Here is a 25568-nt window from a genome sequence, read left to right as displayed (position 1 = left end):
CGGCTTGGTACGGCAACTGCTCTGCCCAGGACTGCAAGAAGCTGCAGAGAGTTGTGGACACAGCCCAGCGCATCAGAGACACCAGCCTCCCCTCCTTGGACTCTCATTGTCTTGGTATAGCAGCCAGCATAATCAAAGACCCCATCCACCCAGGACATTCTCTCTTCTCTCCTCTTCCATCGGGTAGAAGATACAGGAGCTTGAGGGCACATACCACCAGACTTAAGGACAGCTTCTACCCCACTGTGATAAGACTATTGAATGGTTCCCTTATACAATGAGATGGACTATGACCTCACGATCTACCTTGTTGTGACCTTGCACCTTATTGCACTGCACTTTCTCTGTAGCTGTGACACTTTACTCTGTACTGTTACTGTTTTTACCTGTACTATATCAATGCACTTTGTACTAACTCAATGTAACTGCACTGTGTAATGAATTGACCTGTACGATCGGTTTGTAAGACAAGCTTTTCACTGCACCTCAGTACAAGTGACAATAATAAACGAATACCAATTTTGATCTGCTGTACAGTTATTCTTTATGGTTTCAAATTTCCACCATTATTGTTTTTATTTCTTTAAATGTTTACACATGAGCAACATATGAACTTAAGGAAATAGAGCAGGAGTAGGCCACTTGCCCCTCTTAAATCTGCCCCACCATTCAGTATGATCATGGCTGATCTGCTCCAGGCCTCATCTCCTCTTCTATGTGCAGGCTATATCAGTTCCCCGTAGCTCTCCATTTCCTGAGCTCAGAAATTTATCAACTTCCTATTTAAATACCTCCAATGATCGAGCAACCACAACCCTCCCTTCCAGAGATTCACAACACTGCGAAAAGTAGTTCCTATGAATCTCAGTTTTGAATGACCACTCCTCTCATCTTGTAACTACGTCCCCTTGTTCAAGATTCTCCCACTAGAGGAAATGTGTCAACATCTATCCTATTGTGCTCCCTCAGGATCTTAAATGTTTCAGTAGGATTACCCTCATACTTCAAAACTCAAAAAAAAGTCTTTTTTAGCCACCCATCAGAGGCACAACCCTCTGATCTCCAAAACTTTCTTAAATAAGGGGTCCAAATTGTGCTCCAGGTATGGCCTCTCCAGTACTTTTACAGTTGTAGCATTTTTTTGTTATTTATACACAAGAATAGATTCCTCTGTACTCCCCTCATCTGCAATCTCTCTCCAATTCGACAATGCCTTTGGATTCCTCTTACCAAAGTGCATGCCCTCAACTTTCCCACATTAAACTCCATTTGCTAAGTTTTCACCCAGTCACTCAACCCATCTATATCTTTTGCAGTGTCCAAATGTCCTCATTACATCATGCCCTCTCACCTATTTTCATGACATTGGCAAACTTTGATACCTTACACTCTGCCCCCTCCTCCAGGTCATTAATATAAATAGTAAATAACTGAGAACCAAGAATTGATCCTTGGAGCACTCCATTAGTTACATCCTTCAACTGAACATTACCGTGGGCATACCTTTACTAACAACAGTGCTGCTATTCAAGCAGGCAACAGAGTGGATCAACACACAAAAAGCTGGAGGAACTCAGCAGGTCAGGCAGTATCTATGGAGGGAAATGGCCATTTGACATTTCCCTCCATAGGTGTTGCCTGACCTGTTGGGTTCCTCCAGGTTTTTGTGTGTTGCTCTGGATTCCAGCATCTGCAGTTTCTTGTGTCAACAAGGTGGATTACTTCTACATTCTCAGGCACAAATAACCGTAGGCAGCTCATTGAGGGGTCAGTGATGGAAAGGGTGAGCAGCTTCAAGTTCCTGGGTGTCAACATCTCGGAGGACCTATCCTGGGCCCAACACATTGATTCAATCACGAAGAAGGCACACCAGCAGCTCTACTTCATTAGGAGTTTGAGGAGGTTTGGTATGTCAGCAAAGATTTTTGCAAATTTCTACGGACGTATGGTGAAGAGCATTCTGACTGGTTGTATCACCACCTGGTATGGAGGCTCCAATGCGCAGGATCAAAAGATGCTGCAGAGGGTTGTACACTCAGCCAACTCCATCACAGGCACAACCCTCCCCATCATCCAGGACTTTTTCAAGAGGCGGTGCCTCAGGAAGGCGGAATCCATCATTAAGGACCCTCGCTGTCTCTCTTCTCGTTACTACCATTGGGGAGGAGGTACAGGAGCCTGAAGACCCACACTCAATGTTTTAGGAACAGCTTCTTCTCCTCTGCCATCAGATTTCTAAATGGTCCATGCACCCATGAACACTACCTCGTTATTCCTCTTTTGTACTATTTATTTTTGTAACATTGTAATTTTTAGGTCTTGCACTGTACTGCTGCTGCAAAACAACAAATTTCACGACATATATCAGTGATAATAAACCTGATTCTGAGCTACAGCTTGTGATACACTCCCACCAATCAAAAGTTAATGAGCTGAAACATTAATCGTTTCTCTCCACAAATGCTGCCTGACCTGCTGAGTATCTTCAGCATTTTCTATTTTTAATCCTACAAATTAAAAGGTCCTTTCAGAGTCATAGAGTCATACAGCACGGAAAGTGGCACTTCAGCCCAACTGGTCCATGCCGACAGAGATTTCCATCTAAGCTAGTCCAATTTGCCCCATATCCTCTAAACCATTCCTATCTATGTACCTGTCCAAGTACCCTTTAAATGCTGTTAATGTACCTGCCTCAACCACTTCCTCTGGCAGCCCGTTCCATTTACCGACTACCCTCTGGGTGAAAAAGTTGCCCCTCAGGTTCTATTAAATCTCTCCCCTCTCACCATATCCTCTAGTTCTTGATTCCCCAGCTCTGGGGGAAAAAGACTGAGTGCATTCACCCTATCCATGCCCCTCCACCAGATCACCCCTCAGTCTCCTACACTCCAATGATGCTGCCTGACCCACTGAGTTCCTCCACGCTCCAATCATTTGCCTTTGTTTTCCATTTATTTTGCATGATGTAGCCATTCATTACTGTGATCTTGAGAAGCCTGCAGTTGCCCACCGAGCTCACATGAAACCCTATCTCTGCAGCATTCCAAGTGAACTTGCCCCCACTGAACCATCTGCGCGGGAACTTCCATCCTCACTTAGTGCGCATGTACAGCAAGCCACTTGGGTGCTGGGAATTGTAGTTTCACGGTTGTGCGCAGACGCAGGCGAGAGGAGGATTTTGGGAGTTGTAGTTTGGCGCCCAGGGTCTGTTGTGTGGACAGCGGCGGCGCCGGACTACAGCTCCCAGCGCGCCCCGCCCCCCGGGTGTCAGTCGGACAACGGCAGCCCCATGGCCGGAGCTTGAGCGCTGGCTGCTGCCCGCTCGCCCGCCGCTCGGTAACCGTGCTGCCTGCCCAGCTCGGTCGGATCATGAGGGAAGAAGAGGCGGCGGCAGAGCCCGAGAACGCGCCCACCCCTCAGTCCGAGCCGAGTCCCCCCGCCCAGGAGCGTCCGGCCACTCTGGGCCGGGACCTGCCGCCCAAACTCTGCGGCTACCTGAACAAGCTGTCGGGGAAGGGCCCGCTCAAGGGGTTCAAGACCCGCTGGTTCGTCTTCGACCCCCTCCGCTGCTACCTGTATTACTTCAAGGGCCCGAGCGACGCCCTCCCTCTCGGGTACATCGATATCGCCGATGCTTGTTTCACCTATGATCTGGAAGCCGAGGAGGGGCAGCTGGAGATCCGCTCGGCAGGTCGAGACTACACCCTCAAGGTGAGGGAGGTGCGGGTAGAGAGAGGGGTGTCCCGGGGGAGGTGGGGGTGGAGAGAGGGGTGTCCCGGGGGGGGGGGGAAGTGGGGGTGGAGAGAGGGGTGTCCCGGGGGGGGAAGTGGGGGTGGAGAGAGGGGTGTCCCGGGGGGGGTAGAGAGAGGGGTGTCCCGGGGGAGGTGGGGGTGGAGAGAGGGGTGTCCCGGGGGGGGGGGGAAGTGGGGGTGGAGAGAGGGGTGTCCCGGGGGGGGAGTGGGGGTGGAGAGAGGGGTGTCATGGGGGGGAGTGGGGGTGGAGAGAGGGGTGTCATGGGGGGGAGTGGGGGTGGAGAGAGGGGTGTTCTGGGGGGGGAGTGGGGGTGGAGAGAGGGGTGTCCCGGGGGGGGAATGGGGGTGGTGTCCTAGGGGGGGAGTGGGGGTTGAGGGAGGGGTATCCCGGGGGGGAGTGGGGGTTGAGGGAGGGGTGTCAGGGGGGAGTGGGGGCTGAGGGAGGGGCGTCTCGGGGGGGCAGTGGGGGCTGAGGGAGGGGCGTCTCGGGGGGGGAGTGGGGGCTGAGGGAGGGGCGTCTTGGGGGGGAGTGGGGGCGGAGAGAGGGGTGTCCTGGGGAGGGGGGGGAGTGGGGGCTGAGAGGGGGTGTCTCGGGGGGGGGGAGTGGGGGCGGAGAGAGGGGTGTCCCAGTGGGGGCGGAGAGAGGGGTGTCCTGGTGGGGGGGAGTTAGGGAGGAGAGAGGGGTGTCTGGGGTGGGGGGGGGAGTGGGGGCGGGGAGAGGGCTGTCCAGGGGGGAGAGAGGAGATGGGAAGGGGAGGCTCTTGGTGCGGGGGCAGGGGGAGAGGTGGTGGGGTGGATGCACGGTGAGGCCTAAGGGAGAGAGGAGGCTCTTTAGTGGAGGGTGGAGTATGAAGATGGGTTGGGGGCAAGGAGATGGGGAGAGGAAATGATGGTGTTGCCTGGAGTTATGATGGTGGGGGTTTAGGGATGAGATGGAGAGATGAGGCTAGGATGGGGAGGGTGGTGAGTTGGTGGTGACAAGCAACAAAGATGTTATTCAGTGTTCAGGGTTGGGGAATGGAGGTTGATTTGAGAGGAGCAGCAAGCAGATGGGAGTGAGACATGGGGCAAAAGGGTTAGGAAACAAGTAAAACAAATATGTGCTAGGAAAACTCAAATTGGGCGGTAGGAATGGAGAATGAAAGAGTTAACATTTTAGGTCAGAAATTGTTTTGTTTCAGATTTCTAGCACCTGCAGTTCTTTATTTGGAAAAAGGATTTGTAATTAGGTGTGAAGAGGAGGTTTTGGTTAATTTGGGTTTTTGGGCAATGAGAAAAGTTTTTAAAGGTGAGAATCTGATGCTCAGTCTGAGTCAGTTGGCCCTGGCCACCTTCACTGACTTGCAGTTGTTGGCATTTGTTCTAAATCCATCATATAAAGAGAATTGAATGTTTGTTGAGGAACATACTCTTTCATTTTGATGCTAAATATACCTTGACTGTTTTGCCACTTCCTACTATCTGTTTCAGCTCAGTGCCTGTGTTCATTATACCCAGCTTCAGTATCAAGGATAGTATCCCACCTTGATAAACTGTTGGTTATGAATTAATGTACCACAGCAAAACCTCTAGTTGTGGGAGTTTCCTGGTCAGTGTGATGGTATTTGATAAAAGATTACCTTGTGAGCACAAGAGGAGGGAACTCCAGATGTGATAGTGCCAAAATTTTTTAGGCCATAAATTTTCTATATACGTGGCTCTGCAAATATCTTAATATACAGGATATAAATTATCCTTTGTTAATAAATAATCTGGGGAGCACAAAGTGCATTGTGTATGACAATGTGTTACTCAGAACTTTCACATGTTGAGATTCATTTTCAATTATCATGAAGCAACAGTAACTGTGTGGCAGTGGTAGTTTGAAGAACCACCTAAGTAAAGAACAAAAATGGTTTTGTTGAATCTCATTAAGATGACGTATTATACATCTCTGGTTACTAGTTTATACTTGTACCACAATTTTGTCTAAAAGGTGTATTTAAATCATAATACCCTACTTTTATTATGTTCACTGCAAGTATATTTATTATTTCTTGAATACCAGGTGGTTAAGATGATTAATGTGTATGCAATGACTGGTGCATTGCCTAAACAATTCATTAATTTTAAGTATTTCTTGTTGTAGAACAAAAAGGTAACTTGAGTAATTATTAATCTAGATGTGGACAGGCGAAAGGAAAACATCATGTTTGTCAAATTCACTGTAGAAAGGTATCTCATTTGATAATCTGTATGATCATGATTACAATTCCCTGACATCTTGACTAATAGTTTCCCATCTCTAACTTTCTTCACTCAGATTTCACCTTTCCATCTTTTGAAAATTAATTGGTAATTGAAAATTAAACATGTACAGATGTTGGAAATCTGTTTCCAGCATTTTCTGAACCACCTCTGAAAATGAGTAAATGACAAAAAGTGTTTCAATGAATCTCATTGAAAAGACATGTATCAAAGAGACTGGAAAGAGTTGATCTTCATTCAGAAGACCTGAAACCCTAACTTTTTCTCTTTCCACAGGTGCTGCTCAACATACTAAACATGTCTAGCATTTTCTGTTTTTATTTCATTTCTGGGATAGAGTAAATAGTTAACCACACAGCACCTGACTGATATCTTTTTATTTGTTGCATATTCTTTGCCTTTCTGAAATTAGTTTTAGTATATGACTTACGTTTCTTGATTCGGGAGCTTGTGTACCCTCAATGCTTCCCACTGTTGGAGAGAAAATGCTGCCTTGCACACTCAGGTGATTTACTGATTGCTATCATTGAGGTTATGGAGGAGTCTTGTCAAGTACACTGGTAAGAAAGTTGGCCACCTGAACTGCTGGCCAATTCATTAACCTGTCAAACCCTACTCCACAGAATTAGTACAGGATCCAGGAGGGCTCTGTGATCTTTTCATTAAAAATTAAGTGTCAGTGACAGAACAAACAACTATTTTCTGCCTGTAATTGATCTTGAGAAGGTGGATTTCCTCTTTAAGTAGGTGTTGTCCTTGTGATGAAGGGGCACCGAGTGCTGATAAGGTGGGTAGTTTGTCTGTTGCTACCCTTTGATGACAAAGGGGCAGCATTAAATTTCTAAGTCACGACTGTGTGGACTTGGGGGATTTCCAGGTGATTGCATTTCTGTGTATTAGAAGTTGCAAATTTAGGTGATGCTGTCAAAGAGTGCTTGGTGTGTTGCTATGGTCATGAGTGAGCAGAGGCACAGACACATTTTGTACAGATGCGTGTGGCAAGTGTTCAAGTGATTGCCCTTCCAGTGCACCTCATTTGCTGCCAAGTGCCTTGGGATAAGACTTGTAGAACTATTCTTTTAATGCAATAGTTATATGGGACTTAGTTGGCTAATTACGATATTACATAAATAAGCCAAAATTTTATTGTTTTCAAGTTGTTAGTCTAACCATGACCAATTAGTTTAGATAATTATAGCCATGAATTAGCAGCAGTAGTTAGCTTTTTGTTTATGGTATGCCAAGCAAAAGGCCAGTTACAGAAAGGGTTGTAACGTGGGTGGAGGCTATTCAGCCTATCGAGTCTGTACCAAGTTATGCAAGCAATCTAGCTAGTCACACTTGTCCACCTTCTTTCCATAGGCCTGCATATTCTTTCAGATATTATCCAGTTCGGCACAATATCATGGGCTGAAGGGCCTGTCCTGTGTTGCGCTGTCCTGTGTTGCGCTGTCCTGTGTTGCGCTGTCCTGTGTTGCCTTTTGAATGGTACAGTTGAATCTGTCTCCACTGCACTGACATCACATTCCAGACCATAACCACTACATTTATTTCAAACAAAAAAAAATTACATCGTGCCATTTATCATTCCTTTGCCAATCGCTTTTATTCTACATCCTCAGTGCTTGATACCTCTGCCATTAGGAACAATTTCTATTTATCTGCTCTGTGTATACCCTCAATGAAGTTAAATATATCTCGGATTTCCTCACAGACTCCCATGTTCTGAAGAGAACAACCCCAGCTTCTCCAGTCTATCCACAAAACATTCCTGGATTCACTTTGGTAAATCTGCTCTCTTCAAAGCCTTGATATCTTTCCTTTAGAACTGGACAAAGATAGTGAAGAGGATTGTCTAAGGATATACCGAGGTGTAAAATTTTAAAAAAATTTTTTAAATTTTAAATTTTATTTACAGTGTGGTAACAGGCCCTTCCGGCCCAACGAGTCCGTGCCGCCCATTTTAAACCCAAATTAACCTACCCGTACGTCTTTGCAATGTGGGAGGAAACCGGAGCACCCGGAGGAAACCCACGCAGACATGGGAGAACGTACAAACTCCTTACAGACAGTGACGGGAATTGAACCCCAATCGCTGGCATGGTAATAGCATCGTGCTAACCGCTATGCAGCTGAAAAGTTGGGCAGAGTGTGGCTGATAGATTTCAATCCAGACAAGTGTAAATTGGGATGACATTTTTGAAGGGAAATGTACTATAGGAATGTGGTCGTTGTTCAGGGATCTCTTGCAGGATGTTAGGGATAAATTTGTCCCAGTGAGGCAGAGAAGGAATGGCAGGGTGAAGGAACCATGAGTGATAAGAGAGGTTGAACAATTAGTTAGGAGGAAGAAGGCAGCATACATAAGGTTTAGGAAGCAAGGATCAGATAGGTCTCTTGAGGAATATAGGGTAGCAAGGAAGGAACTTAAGAAGGGGCTGAGGAGAGCAAGAAGGGGACATGAAAAGGCCTTGGCAATAAGGTTCAGGAAAATCCCAAGGCTTTTTTCATTTATGTGAAGAGCAGAAGGATGACGAGAGTGAAGGTAGGACGGATTAGAGACAAAGGTGGGAAGATGTGCCTGGAAACTGTGGAAGTGGGTGAGGTTCTCAATGAATACTTCTCTTCAGTATTCACCAAGGAGAGGGGCCTTGATGATGCTGAGGACAGTGTTGGTAAGGGTAACGTTCTAGAGTATGTAGATATCAAGAGGGAGGATGTGTTGGAGCTGTTAGAAAATATTAGGACAGTTAAGTCCTTGGGGCCTGACAGAATATTCCCCAGGCTGCTCCACGAGGCGAGGGAGGAAATTGTTGAACCATTGGCTAGGATCTTTGAGTCCTCATTGTCCACGGGAATGGTACCGGAAGATTGGAGGGTGGCAAATGTTGTCCCCTTATTCAAAAAAGGTAGTAGGGATAGTCCAGGGAATTACAGACCAGTGAGTCTTATGTCTGTGGTGGGCAATCTGTTGGAAAGGATTCTTAGAGATAGGATCTATGAACATTTAGAGAATTATGGTCTGATCAGGGACAGCCGGCATGGCTTTGTGAAGGGCAGGTCATGTCTCACAAGCCTGATAGGGTTCTTTGAGGAGGTGACCAGGCAGATTGATGAGGGTAGTGCAGTTGATGTGGTCTACGTGGATTTTAGTAAGGCATTAGACAAGGTTCCACATGGTAGGCTTCTTCAGAAGGTCAGAGGGCATGGGATCCTGGGAGGCTTGGCCGTGTGGATTCAGAATTGGCTTGCCTGTAGAAAGCAAATGGTTGTGGTGGAGGGAGTGCATTCAGATTGGAGGGCTGTGACTTGCGGTGTCCCACAAGGATTGGTTCTGGGACCTCTACTTTTCGTGATTTTTATTAATGACTTGGATGAGGGGGTAGAAGGGTGGGTTGGCAAGTTTTCAGACAACAGAAAGGTTGGTGGTGTTGTGGATAGTGTGGAGGACTGTCGAAGATTGCAGAGGGACATCGATAGGATGCAGAGCTGGGCTGAGAAGTGGCAGATGGAGTTCAATCCAGAGAAATGTGAGGTGGTACACTTTGGAAGGACAATCTCCAAGGCAGAGTACAAAGTTAATGGCAGGATTCTGGGTAGTGTGGAGGAGCAGAGGGAGCTGGGGGTTCATATCCACAGATCCCTGAAAGTTGCCTCACAGGTGGATAGGGTAGTTAAGAAGGCTTATGGGATGTTAGCATTCATAAATTGTGGAATTGCGTTTAAGAGCCACAAGGTAATGATGCAGCTCTACAAAACTCTGGTTAGACCACACTTAGAGTACTGTGTCCAGTTCTGGTCGCCTCATTATAGGAAGGATGTGGAAGCATTGAAAAGGGTGCAGAGGAGATTTACCAGGATGCTGCCTGATTTAGAGAGTGTGGATTATGAGGAGAGACTAAGGGAGCTTGGGCTTTACTGTTTGGAGAGGAGGAGGATGAGCGGAGACATGATAGAGGTGTACAAAATATTAAGAGGAATAGATAGAGTGGACAGCCAGAGCCTCTTTCCCAGGGCACCAATGCTCAATACAAGAGGGCATGGCTTTAAAGTAATGGGTGGGAAGTTCAAGGGAGATATCAGAGGAAGGTTTTTTACCCAGAGAGTGGTTGGGGCATGGAATGCTCTGCCTGAGGTGGTGGTGGAGGCAGGTACATTGGTCAGATTCAAGAGATTACTAGATAAGCATATGGAGGAATTTAAAATAGAGGGATATGTGGGAGGAAGGGGTTAGATAGTCTTAGGCGTGGTTTAAAGGTCGGCACAACATTGTGGGCCGAAGGGCCTATATTGTGCTGTATTGTTCTATGATGCTATGCACTTTGGGAGGTCAAATTCTGTTAGGACGTGTAGCATAAATGGCAGGGACCTTAGGAATGTTGATGTACAGAGACCTTGGGGTGCAAGTCCATAGCTCCCTAAAAGTGGTGATAGAGCTGGATAAGGTAATTAAAAAGGCATTTGGTATTTTGCCTTCATAGGCAAAAGCATTGAGTGAAAGAATTGGGATGTCATGTTATAGTTCTGAATGTTGGTTAGACTGCACTTTTGTGTACAGTTTTGGTCACCATACTACAGGAAGGACATGGTAGCAATAGAGAGAGTGCAGAAGAGATTCACCAGGATGTTGCCTCGAATGGAGGGCTGTAGTTATAAGGAGAGATTGGATAAGTTAGGTTTTTTTATCAATGTTATGTAAGAGGCTGAGGAGTGACCTTGTAGAGGTTTACAAAATTATGAGGAGCATAGATGAGAGATGGTCAGAATTGTTTTTCCAGGAGAGCCTAAAACTAGAGGGCACAGGTTTAAGGTGAGAGGGGAGAAATTTAGAAACATAGAAACCTACAGCACGATTCAGGCCCTTTGGCCCACAAAACTGTGCCGATCATGTCTCTACCTTAGAAATTACTAGGCTTACCCATAGCCCTCTTTTTCTAAGCTCCATGTACCTATCCAAAAGTTTCTTAAAAGACCCTATTGTATCCGCCTCCACCACCGTTGCTGGCAGGCCATTCCACGTACTCACCACTCTCTGAGTAAAAAAAACGTACCCCTATCGCTCCAAGGAGAAAAGGCCGAGTTCCCTCAACCTTTTTTGATAAGGCATGCTCCCCAATCCAGGCAGCATCCTTGTAAATCTCTGCATCCTTTCTTTGGCTTCCACATCCTTCCTGTAGTGAGGTGACCAGAACAGAGCACAGTACTCCAAGTGGGGTCTGACCAGGGTCCTATATAGCTGCAACATTACCTGTTGGCTCCTGAATTCAATTCCACGATTGATGAAGGATAATACACCATATGACTTCTTAACCACAGAGTCAACCTGTGCAGCTACTTTGAGCGTCCTATGGACTCGGACACCAAGATCCCTCTGATCCTCCACACTGCCGAGAGTCCTACTGTTAATACTATACTGTGCCATCATGTTTAACTTACCAAAATGAACCACTTCACACTTATCTGGGTTGAACTCCATCTGCCACTTCTCAGCCCAGTTTTGCATCCTATCTATGTCCCGCTGTAACTTCTGACAGTCCTCCACACTATCCACAACACCTCCAACCTTTGTCATCCACAGGCTTACTAACCCATCCCTCCACTTCCTCATCCAGGTCGTTTATAAAAATCACAAAGAGTAAGGGTCCCAGAACAGATCCCTGAGGTACACCACTGGTCACCGACCTCCATGCAGAATATGACCCGTCAGTAACCACTCTTTGCCTTCCGTGGGCCAGCCAGTTCTGGATCCACAAAGCAATGTCCCCTTGGATCCCATGCCTCCTTACTTTCTCAATAAGCCTTGCATGGGGTGCCTTATCAAATGCCTTGCTGAAATCCATATGCACTACATCTACTGCTTTCCCTTCATTGATGTGTTTAGTCACATCCTCAAAAAATTCAATCAGGCTCGTAAGGCAGGACCTGCCCTTGACAAAGCCATGCTGACTATTCCTAATCATATTATACCTCTCCAAATGTTCATAAATCCTGCCTCTCAGGATCTTCTCCATCAGCTTACCAACCACTGAAGTAAGACTCACTGGTCTATAATTTAAATTTAAAAGAAGCCTGAGGGTTAAATTTTTCACACAGGGTGGTGAATATTTGGAACAAGCTGCCAGAGTTGGTGGTGGAGGCAGATACGATTACACCATTTAAAAGGGATTTGGATAATTGCTTGGAATGGAAAGGAATAGAGAGAATAGCAATGCAGGCAAATAAGATTAGTGTAGATGGGCATCATGGTTGGCATGGCTGGGGTTGGCCATATGGACTCGTTGCTGTGCTTTATATTTCTGATTTTTTAATACAATGCCCTAGTTGTGACCGAGCCAGTGTTTTAGAGGTTTATCATGCGTGTGTTCAAGATCCTGTATACAAATTTTCCCCAATTTACTTTGCCACTTTAAATGGACTATCCACATAGAGCTCCACATCCCAAGATCTGTCTGTTCTTGCACTTCATTTAGAACTGTGGCCTCCAGTTTGTACTCTGTCATCCTACCACAATGTAACAAGTCACATTTCTCAGCATGAAATTTCACCTTCCACCTCCATCACTTTCTGTGTCTTCCTGAAATCTATTGCCATCTTCCTCAGTTCTCTGGACCAAGTTTCTGTGGCATCTGCAAGTTTAGAAATCGTGCCCTATTGTTCAAAGTTGTTAATGTAGATTAAGATGAGCAGTGAACCTAGTACTTGCCCTTAGAGACTCCAATGTACACTTCCCTCCACTGTGGAAAACAGCCTTTCACCACTACTGTTTCTTGTTGCTTGACCAATATTCTGTCCATGCTGCTATAGCTTCCCTTATTTCATGCCCTTCAATTTTGATGTGAAACATAATGTGCTTTATCAAATGCCTTTTTGAAGTCAGTTGACCACATTTCCCTCATTGACCCTGTTAGTTCAGTTAAAAAACAACTTCTATGATTAGGTAGTCCCAATTTGCTTTTCATAGTTCTATAGTGGTTTTCTCTAATCGGTTCCTACTTATTTTTTCCAGAACTTCCTCCACTCCCTAGGTTAAACTGACTGGTCTATAGTTACTGTGTTTGACCCTACACTCTTTTTTTGAACAAATTTAATACTTACAACTTTCCAATCTTCTGACACCACCCTGAATCTATAGATATTTGGAAGATTGTACCCGGGGCCTCTGCAGTCCCTTACTTCCCACAGCAATCTGGACTAGGTGATTTATCCATTTTAACTGCAGCTGGCAATTATCAATGTTTAGCTTCTCTAGAATCTTGATTACATTTGCTGAGACTCAGCAGCATCTTTGATGAAGATGAATTTAAAATATTCACTTAATATCTCAGTCGTGGCCTCTGCATCCATAAGCAGATTTGCTTTTTGGACCCACTTCCTTTTCACTTGCCCAGAGAATATTTTTGGATTCCCTTTAATCCTTGCTGCCAGTATTTCATGTGCTTTTTCTTTGCCTCTCATATTTCCTTTTGTACTTCCCCTCTGAACCTCATTAACAAATTGGTATCTGTCATTTGCAATTTTTTTTCTTCTGCTCGATTTTGCTCTAATTGATCATCCATGAGGCTCTAGCTTTAATTTAACTGCCCCTTTCCCTAATGGCATGTACCTAGACCACAGCTGAAATGTCACCACTTGAAAGATCTCCCACTATTCAATTACATTTTTGATGCCAAACTGATTCCAGTTTGGCCAGATCTGTTCCCATCCCAACGAGCTTTGTTTCTTTTCCAATTGACTGTTTTTACTTTACTGTGGTCTGTATCCTTTTCCATAGATATTCTAAACCTTGTGTTTTTCCACTGATTCTTGGCCTGCTTCATTTCCCAGCAAATGCAGCCTTCTGTTTTGGGCCAGATACATACTAATCAAGATGATTCTTTTTTTTCTCTGTCCAGCAATGAAATATTCTCCTTAATCAATACTGCCAGTCCCCATTCTTTTTTCCCTGTCTTTTCTAGACAACTTGTTTACTGGAATATTCAGAGCAATTTCAAGTATTTTAGCCAAGATTCTGTTATTGCCACATCATTAATTGCACCTGGGAGTTACCAACTTGTTTAACACACTTAATTAGGTTTACATTTCTTGTGTGTAAACAAACTATAGACCTCCTCCCTCAGTCCACTCGGAAATTTTCTTTTTCTTGTTGTGATTCCATTTACCTCTTCCCAATTCATTTTGCACCTTTTTTAAAATGCTAACTTTTTGTGCCAAACATTCTGCTTGACAGCAGGAGGCAACAGAACATCCTGGAATAATTTCTGCAACCACAGGGGTGGCTGTGTGCTCCCCTAACTATAGAATCCTAACGACTGTTACTCTTTAACCTCTTCCTCTGTCTACAGTTGAGCCACCCATGGTGCTGGAGGCATGGCTCTAACTGGAAATTGGATGGCACTTTTCATATAAAAATGTAACAAGGATTTTCATTTGTAAACTTGCTTAACAAGATGAACATTAAGAAGAATGGAACATTTAAAAATAAATCTAACATTGGAGGAATGAGCATGGTATGTGTGAAGTCCTGCTCATTTGGGATTAAAAAAAGTGATGTATCTCGTTTACCAGAGATTTGTTCTAGTCACATGTTTTTTGACATTCTTCACAAGGTTATATCATGATGTCACTGGATTTGTTTTAGAGCAGTTTCACTGTAAATCTTTTAATCAAAGAAGCCTATTTTTAAGGAAGTCGGCTATGGTTTTCACCAATTTCTCTTCCCCGAATCTTCTGTTTAGGGCCTTTTGCTATCCAGAGGGTTATGCCATGTTTACAACAGAACAAGCTGCTTATTGACCAAAATGCAGCAGATTATTGTCAATGTCATGCAAGTAATTACTGATCTTTGTTTGGCTTGTTGTCGGTCATATAAGGGAATTTGTTGCGACATGCTTCAAATTAGGCAAGTTGCTCAATAAAGTATCTGTGCTATCTTTAAGCAAAGTCGATCTCAAAGTGTTCTGGCACAAGTGGGCCTAGAGACCTCCAAGTACATGGAAGGGTATTGCTGGAATTTATTCAACTGGAACTGTCCGTCTTTATCATCAGAGATGTAGTGAACGTTCTGCTGCTTTACCCAGTCCTTTCTATTGCTCAACACATTACTGAGGAGCTTGGCAAGAATTACAGTCCTTGGCGACAGCTTCCTTATTTCTTGTTCCTTCGTAAATAGAGATTATCTGGCAAGTGAGTAGTACAAGAGGGTGCAAATCCACCTGGATCAGATATTTATTATTTCTCAGTGTTCACTTACTTCTGCATCTGCAGTGTGAAGCATGATAAGGCTCAAGCCAATGGGACCCCATACACTTCACCACCACTACAAAGAAAGGCTTCTAATCAATCATTAGACAGCAGTCAAGAGTCTAGCCCTTTCTAGGTAGGTAGTAGCTCTGCAGAACCGATTGGTGTACAACACAGTGGGAGAAGGTGCAAGTGTATTGCTGCCTTTGGTGGGCATGGCATGGACAGCAAAGTCCATGAATGGTTGTTGCCATTAGTTGGATGTGAAGAAGCTCATTCAACAGCTGCTTGAATGAGCTCTAAACTCTAAGGGCATGTTTTCTTGTCTGAATTGTAGATAATTTCTTCCAGCAATGGTCACCCTAAATGTCACTGTATTGTAGAGATCTGTCTTCGACTTGGGGACTGACGCGCCTATTGAGAATAGCGTGCTTCAAGATGATAACATGGACATTTAATTTGACATCTAAATAATATGTTCCTTACTGGCTATTCATTCCTGTTTTCATGAAGAACGTGACATCTTCCTGTGACTGGTTTGGACAAGACCCTATCCCATCTGCTCTAGATTTTTGTTGCAAATTTACCTCTCAGTTTGAATCAGTGCAGAAGTCTTTTTGCATTCTGAGTAGTTCTGATGCCTTGCATTTTGTTCTCTAAGACTGAAACCAGACTGAAATTAGGATCCAGTGCAGCTGCTGGATGCACATGGGAACCTCAATTATTGTATCTTCCAGTTAATACTAGTTACTTCTTGTAAAGGCTGTTGTTAGTAGTGGTGATTAGAACAGAGAAACTTTATGCAAGTCCATCAGGTGTATGATCCATTACAGACTCTCAATATTTTAAGCAATGTTTGTAATGATATTTGATCCAGTTCTCCTTGGTTTGGGGGGGGGGGGGGGGGGGGGGAAGGTGGTGGTGGGGAGGGAAGCATCAAGTGGGCTGGGTGACCATTGGATAGCTTCTCATTTCTTAAAGGTGGCAGAACTTTCCATCTCCTTGTACAAGTCTTAGACCTGCAGTGTCCTTATATTTTCATGAAGGCTGGCTGGGATTTTAAGTCTAAAGCACTGATTAAATTGATGGTAATAGGGTATGGAAGCAAATAAAAATTACACCTCCACATTGTTTTTAAAAGCCCAGTTGATCCACTACTTCTGGGGTGGGGGGGGGGGGGGGGGAATATCTCCTAACCTGATCTGGTTGATGTCACTTCAGATCAATATGATTGGCTTTTAATTGCCTTCTGAAATTCTCTGGCAGGATACTTTAGGGTAATTAGAAATTAACAATAAATGCTTTGGATAATATGTAAATGTTAACTAACTTTTTAGTTAGTGTTTAGTTTTCCAGAAGTTTGTTTTACAGCAGTATTTGATTTTCTGTTTCTGTTTCTGTATCTGTGTGCTGTGTAGGGACTGAACATTAAATAAAAACTGGATTTCTTCTTTCTTTTCCAGCTTTTTTTTGTCAATGTGGTAGGCAACTTGTGGTTAAGTCTCTCCAAAGCAGTTTAAATCTGGAAGTTATGTTTAAACTTTTCCCCTTTCTTTGGCAGGAGGCTTGCTGGCCTTTGAGTGAATCTGTCTGACCCAAACTTAAAAGAACATTGCAGCTGTATGTTGCCATTTCTTGGCTTGTGTACTGAGCCTCATGGCTATACACCCATTGTGTCCTTTGCGTCAATAATTGTTAGAATCCTGCCCTGACTTTTGTAGCATCTCTGCTTTTTTTTAAATATCAATGTTCCTTTTCTGTTCATTTTTACCAATAGTTCTCTCAATAAAAAGAAACAACTGCAACTGGAGGCTCCCATTTCCTGATCATTTAATTGCATGGCTATAATTAAAATAATCAGCTGTTGTTTTGACCAAGGACTGGTTTTGCCTGCTTGGCAACATTTGAACATGTATTGGGTAATGATATGTCAGTCAGTGGCTACCCCTGAGGAAGTAGTAAAGGCAGATACAATTGCAATGTTTAAAAGAGATTTGGACAAATACATGGATAGAAAAGATTTAGAAGGATATGGGATTAGCTCAGGTAGGCAACTTGGGTGAGTTGGGTTGAAGGGTTTGTTCCAGTGCTGTATGACTGTATCACACTCTGGGTAGAAAGGATGTGGTTCAAGTTGCAATGCATAACCTTTAATCTCACTGTAATTGTGACCATCTGCCAGAAACAAGACCAATGTAATTGTAATTACTGAAGGGTCTCCCTGCTGTCCACCACAGAAAAAGTTATTACCAAAGTTCTCCTCAACTACTGTACTCCCTCCACTGGTAGAAGAGATGTTCCCTGGAATTCAGTGTGTATTCTGTCCATCTTCAGTCACAAGAATATGGTTTTCACTGTACATCAACTCCAAGAGAAATGCAGGGAGAGGCATCAACCACTATTGGTGGTCTTTGTTGATCTCACAAAAACATTAAACATTGTCAATCAAGAGGAACTACAGCATTCTTCTCAAATCTAGTTGGCAGCATGAATGTCTCCATCTTGTTCGCCACCTGATAATGTGCAAGCCATGGTCTTAACCAATAGGTCCACGATAGATCCCACCTCTGTCCAAAATCCTGTTAAACGAGGCATACACTTTTCTCACCTTTCTTGCTGCAATGCCGCATCTCGCCTCCTTCACTGTCATGGAGCTAATCTGCAAGCAATGTTGCCTCTGCTCCAGAACCAAGGTCACCCCAACCTCAGCCATTGAGCTGCAGTTTACAGATCATGCTTGCATAAGAAAGCATTCAGAGGCCAAGCCCCAAATCATTGTTGACTTGTTTACCGAAGTTTGCGAGAGAATGGGCTTTGCACTTAACATCTGCAAAGCAAAGGTCCTCTCCCAACTTAGAAAGGTGACGAGAATGCCTGTGGATAGTCAACATGGAAAGAATCACCTTTATCTGGAACATTGGGGTGGGTGGGTGGTCTGTGTAATTAATAGGTTTGATCTATTTTTTGCAGTCCTCTGTCTCATTCCATTATTTATCAAGGGTTTGTTAGCTCTTAGTTTATTACCTCGTTTAATCATTTTTCTCTAGTGTCATTAATGTTTATAAACTCCTCTCTCTGTTTTGCCTTTTAATTACCAGCAACGAAGACACCAAAATTTGATTAAAATTGCCTCCATTATTTCTCATTATTAATTCCTCTGTCTCAGCTCCTAAGGGACTGACATTTACTTTTACCACTCCCTTCTAACAAGAAATGTAAAGGGTTCATGGGCTTTATTGTCACTAAAACTAGCACCAGAAACTTCACCCAGCAACTAACAGAGCAACACTGTTGTCTCCCATATCCTTCACAAACAGCATTCTTTAGACATCAACTTCATTCCTTTACTGGCAGCCATCTAAGACTGAACCACACTTGTAACAGTGGTGTCATTTTTGACCTTAAGGTAAGCTCCAAGCAAACATTAAGCCTGCTACAAAGGATTGCTCAAGTTTGTCCTTGAAAGAAGTTCAACTGACAGCTCTTTTTGTGGGGCATGGTCTGCCCTGGACAAACTTTAGTTTTTACAAAGCTCAGAGTGTGTGCTAACTTGCACTGTAGTAATTGTCGATTTTCACTTCCTGTTCAATGAATGCAGTGGCCCAGGGATTTTAGGTGCTTGAGAAGCCATATGGGATACTTGCTTCACTAACTGGGGTTGAGAAGGTTATGGGACAAGTATATAAAACACAAGCCATAGCTGGAGTACTGTGTGCATTTCTGGTCACCATGCGATTGGAAGGATGGCATTGCACTGGAAAGGGTGCAGAAGAAATTCACCTGGATGTTGTCTGGGATGGAGTGTTTCAGCTGCATAATAAGAGACTGTACAGGCTGGCTTTGTTTTCTCTGGAGCAGCGAATGCCGAAGGAGACTTGATTGAGGTATACAAAATGGAGAGTGTAGATATGGGGAAAATTTTCTCATCCTTTACCCTAGCAGAGGTGTCTGTAACCAGCAAGCATAGGTTTAAGGCAAGGGTAGGAGGTTTAGAGGGGACGAGACTTTTTTTTACCCAGGGGTAGTTGAAATCAGGAATTCATTACCTGAAGGAGTGGTGTAGGTAAATACTGTTGCAACGTTTAAGGAAAGTTTAGATGAGGGCCTGAGATACCAGGCATAGAAAGTTATGGGCTAGGTGCTGGAAAATTGGGATTAGTAGAGAAAAGTACCTGATGGCTAGCATTGGTGCTGTGGACTTAAGGGCCAATTTCCATGCTGTTTGACGCTTATGACTCTCTGGGCTTCTCAATACTAAACTTCTCAACCTTAAAGTTGCTTCATTGATTTTCCCCTTCCGACTCTGCAAGGCTTCATAATTCAGTAACACTGAAATTTCTGTAGTCCTACTTCCTTCCCCTGAACGTCTACGATGCTGGCTATGCCTTTGCTTGGTACAGGGTCCCAAACTCTGAAAATCTTCTGGAAGGGGTAACATCCAGAATATCCCCCCAAAAAAAGCCTAGGGATGGAAAATGCCAGCACTGATATAAGCAAAATATTGTTGATGAGATTATTAATAATGCCAAAGGCTGGTAGGTCCCCAGGAGCAGCTTTCATGCTGGGATTTTAAAGGCAGTGGATGAGAACATTGACAAAGTTCTTAAAAATAATTTTAAATTACATCATGAAATTTCCAATAGCCCAGAATAAACTAATCAGAAGGGCAAAACTTTCCCGGTGTATTTCAGTGTAGGTGAATTTGGGGGTCATTAACTTATGGACAATAATAATTTTTAAAATGGTAAATCTAGCAGCACTGGAAGTCGAAAGGCTTGGGAGTCCATGAACATAGCTCATTAAAATTTCATCAACTGGCACAGAAAATAAAGATTGAAATGCTGATTTTGATATCTGAAGTACAAGAGGCTAGATGCTATATAAAGGCGCAGGTAGACCATGCCTTGTCTTGGGAGGAGAGGAGAGTAATTTTCCAGAATTGTATATTGGTTAAATTAGAGAATGAATACAGAAAATACAGCTGTGTTACCTGGAATTTAGGTTACAGGTGATCTGGTTTAAATGATAGGGAAACCTGGTACAACAAGTAGAAGACATGTTATTTGTCCTGATCAAGGAGTCCCAGTGTTAAAGGGCACAGACTCTAAATTAGAGCTTCCTGGAATGAAGTTAACAAATACTTTTTTACATGTGCAAGGTATTAAAAATTTGGAACTCTTTTGTAAATGCCAACTAGTTTTTGGTCAATTAATTTTAATGCTGAGTTTGCAGGATTTTTCATAAAGGATGTGGGGATAAAGTGGGTACACTGAAATGGGTTACAGATCAGCCACAACAAGAATTGTGGGACAGATTTGAGGGAAATGCCCTACTGCTGTTTGTGTTTCACAGCAGCTGATTAAATAGAGGAAGAAAAAGTATTGGAGAAGGTTGTGGAGAGAAACTGACTTTTTTCTTCTAAAAGGGAGAGGGACATTGAAACTATAGCCCAATTAGCTCATTGTCTGCCTTGGGGGAAAATGTGTGAAGCTATTACTGAAAATATTACAGTAAGGCACTTAGGAAAAAAAATTAATTCAAGATATTCGGACAAAATCAGCTTGGCTTTGTGAAAGGGAAATTCTCGACCAGTTTATTGGAATTCTATGAAGAAGATTGGTTGGCTAACAGGAAACAGTAGACATGAATGAGTATTTTTCTGATTGGTGAGGTACAACAAATGGTGTGCCCCAGACATCGGTGCTAGGGCCTTGACCTTTTGTAATTTATGACCTTGAATGAAAGCACTAGAGATATGGTTCCTAAAATGACACACAGATGGGTGGGGAAGTAAATTGGGAAGTAGGGGATGTAAATAGATATGAGTGGGCAAAGATCTGGCAAATGGAGAAAGTCACAGTTGAGTTTGTCATATGTACAAGTACATGTATGCACAGATGCAATGAAAAAAAGCATCATCACAGGCACACAGTAACATATAAGCAGCGTTCACAAGAAAAACATAAATGAAACATAAATTATACACAATTTTTACAAGAAAACACAATTAGAACAAAAAAAAAGTCCATTTTAGTGCAAAGTGGTCATAGTGTTGCTAAACTGTAGTGATTAGGGTTGTGCAGGTTGGTTCAAGAACCGAATGATTGAAGGGAAGTAGCTGTCGTTAAACCTGGTGGTGTGGAATTTCGGGCTTCTGCACCTCCTGCCCGATGGTAGCTGCAAGAAGATGGCATGGCCCAGATGGTGGGGATCTTTGGATGTTGCTGCCTTGAGACACCACCTCATGTAGATAGTACCAATGTAAGTGTCTAACTAAGCACATTATCTAAGGCAGGGGATTTCAGAGCTCCAAGGTGTAGAGGGATCTGAGCATCCTGTTCCATGATTTGCAAAAGGCCAGTATGCAGTAACAAAGTGTAACTGGGAAAGTTAACGTAATGTTATTATGTATTGAAAGTGGACTTGAACATTAAAAGTAGGTAAGTAGAAAATTTTTAAAATCAAGATATTTGCTATTTGGAAGCTTAATTCAAATGGCTTATTTTCATACTGCAACTTCAGTTCCTCATTTTGATGAGGTGTTTGAACAGTTGCTGTTATAAATTTCTTGTATGATTATTACCCTTTGTTCAGCTACACGCTGCACATACTCAACTTTAAGACATTAAGTAGTAAGTTATTGGAAGGATGTTGAGTTCCAAAAAACCAAATGCTTTGGATAGTTTATTTTGAAGTTGAAATTTTTTGGTTTCAACTTTTAATGCCTTGTACAATGAAAGCAAGTCTAAAATATTCAGACATCACTTAGTTAAATTTGATTATATTTCATAGGAGTTTTCTGTTCAGCCTCTGGTAACTGTTCCCCATGGTCATTTTTTTATTTTAAAGCTCTTTACTGAAGAATTTTTGTAGGAGTTTTCTGGTGGGTCTGTAGCAGGGCACGTCAAGGACATTGCATATTGCCAGTATATTTGTAAAATGTTGAGTGGTAAGCAGAGATGGGCAGCTGCACGTGGAAGCCCAGTGTTTTAACTGGCCTTTCCAGATTCCTGTTAGTTTGCCTGAGGAGCCTTTGGTTTCTCTTTGAAACTGGCTATAATTTGGAAACCCAGACCAATACAGAATGCCCAGAGAAAGGCAGGCCATGTTTGTTCCCGCTCTATCTTTGCTTTTCTGTACTTTGGTCTTTAAGCTATTTATACTTTGAAGGCATTTGCTATTAACTCAATAATGTATCTGTTTGGAGTGTCTCAACTGTTACTTTATTTGTACAAATATTGTTGTTTTAGATTTTGTAAATATGGGAATTTTGGTTTGATAATGTGTTTATTCACTGTATCTTGGTACATGTGACAATAAACCAATAGCAATTTATGCAATGATCTTTTGAAACCTGAATCTGTTGAACTATATTTGTTTACTTATCTCTAAATAAACAAAGTTGTGTTCCTGATTTCTGGTATTTGGGGAAACATTTTCAATTAATGCAGCACCTGGTTGTCAAGGACTAAAATATTTCCAGAAATTCATTCAAACAACTCATCCAACAAATAGTGCTATCTAGCTGACCGTTGGGTTAAACCAAGTTGAGCAACACTCTGCATGTTTCTAAATACTTTAGCTCCTGTTGAGATGTTGTCCTTATCCTTCAAGATTTTTGTTCACCTTGGAACTTAGTTAACATAAAAACTCCCCCCAAATTATGTTTGTGCATTCTTTGTGCATGTTGTTAATATGATTAAAATCATAGCACCACAATAGAGGCCATTTGATCTACTGAGCCTGTGGTTGTTTTTTGTACAATACAGGTAACCCCATTACCTGGCTCTTTCCCCATAGTTTTCTGTTCTGCTTCCATTACTTTTTCTGCCAGTGCACTGCAGATCCTAAACTTGAACAAGTTAGAGAACGCATATGTAGCTTGAAGTTGAGGCAAGGACTCGCTTGTTTGAGAGAGTATAAGGAAGACAAGGGAACATTGGTCATTATAATTTTCCAGTGTAATAGAACAGCTTCAATGTAAACTCATTAAGCCCCTCAAAGACCCAGAGTATCCAAAAGAGTATTACATTTAGAATTTCATGTTGCAATCTTAACATAAAATGGCACTAAATTACACAACAGATTTTTTGATTCTAAGTCCTGTTCATGTTATCCATTTTGTCCTAGGACAGAATTGGTTTAAACATCTCCACATTCATGTGGACAAAATCAGACCTGGATTGCTGCCAATGCTTGTGTGAATGGTGGTCATGTGGGCAAGGTCCTAGCTGAACACTGCAATCAAAGGCTGTAACTTTCAGGATGGTGGGTAGGGAATCCCCTTGATTGATTTGCATTTCCATGTGACAAATCTAAACGGTGCTGTAGATGGTCTACTCCAAGATTCGTGCAGAGAATTGAGTCATGTAGCCTTTTGATAGCTCCACCTACTTTCATGTGCACACCCAAAGATGCATCATCAGAAAGGAGAATGTAAAGAAAATAGGGAATGAAAAATATGACTAGATAATCTGATGCCAAGGTGGATGTGTGTTCCACTTGGGCTGAAACATTGAGTGCATTGGGAGTGCCTGCAGAGCAGAAAAGGAAACCAGTGAGACTGTAGGTCAAGTCAAGTTGAGAGGAAATGAAAGTAGATCAAATAATAATCTAAAAGAATTAGTAAACCAGTGAGCCAATTTATGGTTCTAATAGTGATGTTTGAGCTCCATTGTTTCACAATGGACAGTCTTAAGTCTGAGAAAATAAGGCATGTTGTAGATTGCTCTAAAATCAGAAATTTTTTATTTGTTTTGCCTTAAAAGTTATTCCACAAACTTGTTTAAAGTTCTGAAACTTTAAAGCTAAAAGTGTAGTGCAAGAGGCTACATCTTCAGATTAGTGATTAAAAGTTATTCTGTTTATGTGTGCCCTTGGTGCAGAAGATCATCTTAAGAGCAATTATAGTTGGACAGTGCCTTTGGAAAGGGAGCAGTTTGTAATGAGACTAGCCAAGGGGAGCAGTTGAGATGTTGGAAGTTGAAAGAGCAGAAGATCTGTTGTAAAGATGAGTCTGAGAGCTAGATTGCCCTGGAATAAAGCTCAAAGTGAGTTCAAAGACAGCTCAAGCTCACAAGGGAAAACTCAGATTATCAAATTGAGGATTTCGAGCTTCAGGAAATCATACTCCCAGGATTGTAATTCACTAAAATTTCAATGGAAAATTTCTGTTCTTGATCATGTGAAACTTTCTTATTTGCTCTATTACAGTATTATACTTTGTTCAGTAACATTTAATGTACATGGTTACCAGTTCTCTGTTTAGCATTCTATGTAAATTCTTGACCCTGGCATTTTAAGCATATTTTAAGTGATATTTCTTTGGCTTGCCTGAAAATAAACATCCCGGATGTTTCACAATTTACCAGATTGGTTTTGAAGTATGGAGTAAATGCCCACTTGTTACCTTCCCAGTAAAATAAGTATGCCTGGTTTGATGCATTTATGACAGTTCTGAGAAATTAAGCATTAACAAAACATTTAAGGGCAAATATTACTTGTCTGTGGGACAGATAATGGTACCGAGCAAGGGACTCGATTCAACCACAAATATTAATAAGCGTATCTGTTGACCAGATAAGGTCATGATAAACCAACATCCTGTGTTCACACATTTGCTATAGAAGCACAAGTAGCAGCACGAAGACTGAAGGAAGCTTAATTTTTTGTGTTTGTTCTGTGGTGGTGGCAGGGGGGGAGGTGGGCAGTTGTCTTCTCTAAAGAGGTTGTTCACTTACAAATTAATTTTTAAGAACTTCAGTAGTTTATCGAAATGTTTCATTTGGCCTTTTAGGGACTTTCTTTTAAAAAAAAGTCTCCACTAAGATTAGCCTCGACACTGTTTATAACCTTCAAGTTACTGGGCTGACAACCTGTTTGAGGCACCCAATGAAGTTCCTGTCACTTAGCATTAAATTACCAGCCTGCAAATGTTTATATTGCTAAAAATTTGACCATTTGAAGTGAATGTTTTCTGGAGCTATAACTATGTTTGTACTAGCCAATTATTTTGATTAAATGAAAACCAAGCTACAGATACTGTTAATCTGAAATTAAAAACAAAATGCTGGAATTACTCATATCATTCAGGATTTGTGAAGAGAGAAGCAGTATTCTGTTTTGGTTGATGACTTTTTGTTATTACTTTGGTTAGTCTGATGAGGCAGGAGAGTTTTTATGGGGTTTTCAGGACCTGTATGGTGGAAGGGCGGCCAGCCACAACTGCTGTGAGTATTCCCCAATATTTCAACCCAGATTTGGTTTTCACTTGCCCAGATTATTTGGAAGATATTCAAAGCCTTTGTCTTCTGGCAGATCATGGCTCAA

At 42.6% G+C, this 25568-nt stretch overlaps 1 protein-coding gene across 2 annotated transcripts in view; it reads left to right on the top strand.

Moving 5' to 3' along the window:
* The first annotated feature begins 3128 nt into the window (after nt 1-3128).
* The window catches only part of tbc1d2b (TBC1 domain family, member 2B), an 80596-nt gene continuing 58156 nt past the window's right edge, over nt 3129-25568 (top strand). Inside the window, exon 1 of one of the 2 annotated variants that reach the window (XM_052042343.1) lies at nt 3129-3711. In XM_052042343.1, coding sequence (XP_051898303.1) covers nt 3370-3711 — 342 coding nt within the window. In that variant the 5' untranslated portion in view covers nt 3129-3369. The remainder of the gene's footprint in view (nt 3712-25568) is intronic. The other variant, XM_052042344.1, reaches the window with a different exon arrangement.

The sequence above is a fragment of the Pristis pectinata genome, chromosome 32 (assembly GCF_009764475.1).
Source record: "Pristis pectinata isolate sPriPec2 chromosome 32, sPriPec2.1.pri, whole genome shotgun sequence".
NCBI classification, from domain to species: domain Eukaryota; kingdom Metazoa; phylum Chordata; class Chondrichthyes; order Rhinopristiformes; family Pristidae; genus Pristis; species Pristis pectinata.
The sequence above is the reverse complement of the archived record's forward strand: the minus strand, read 5'-3'. Positions and strand labels throughout refer to the sequence as shown.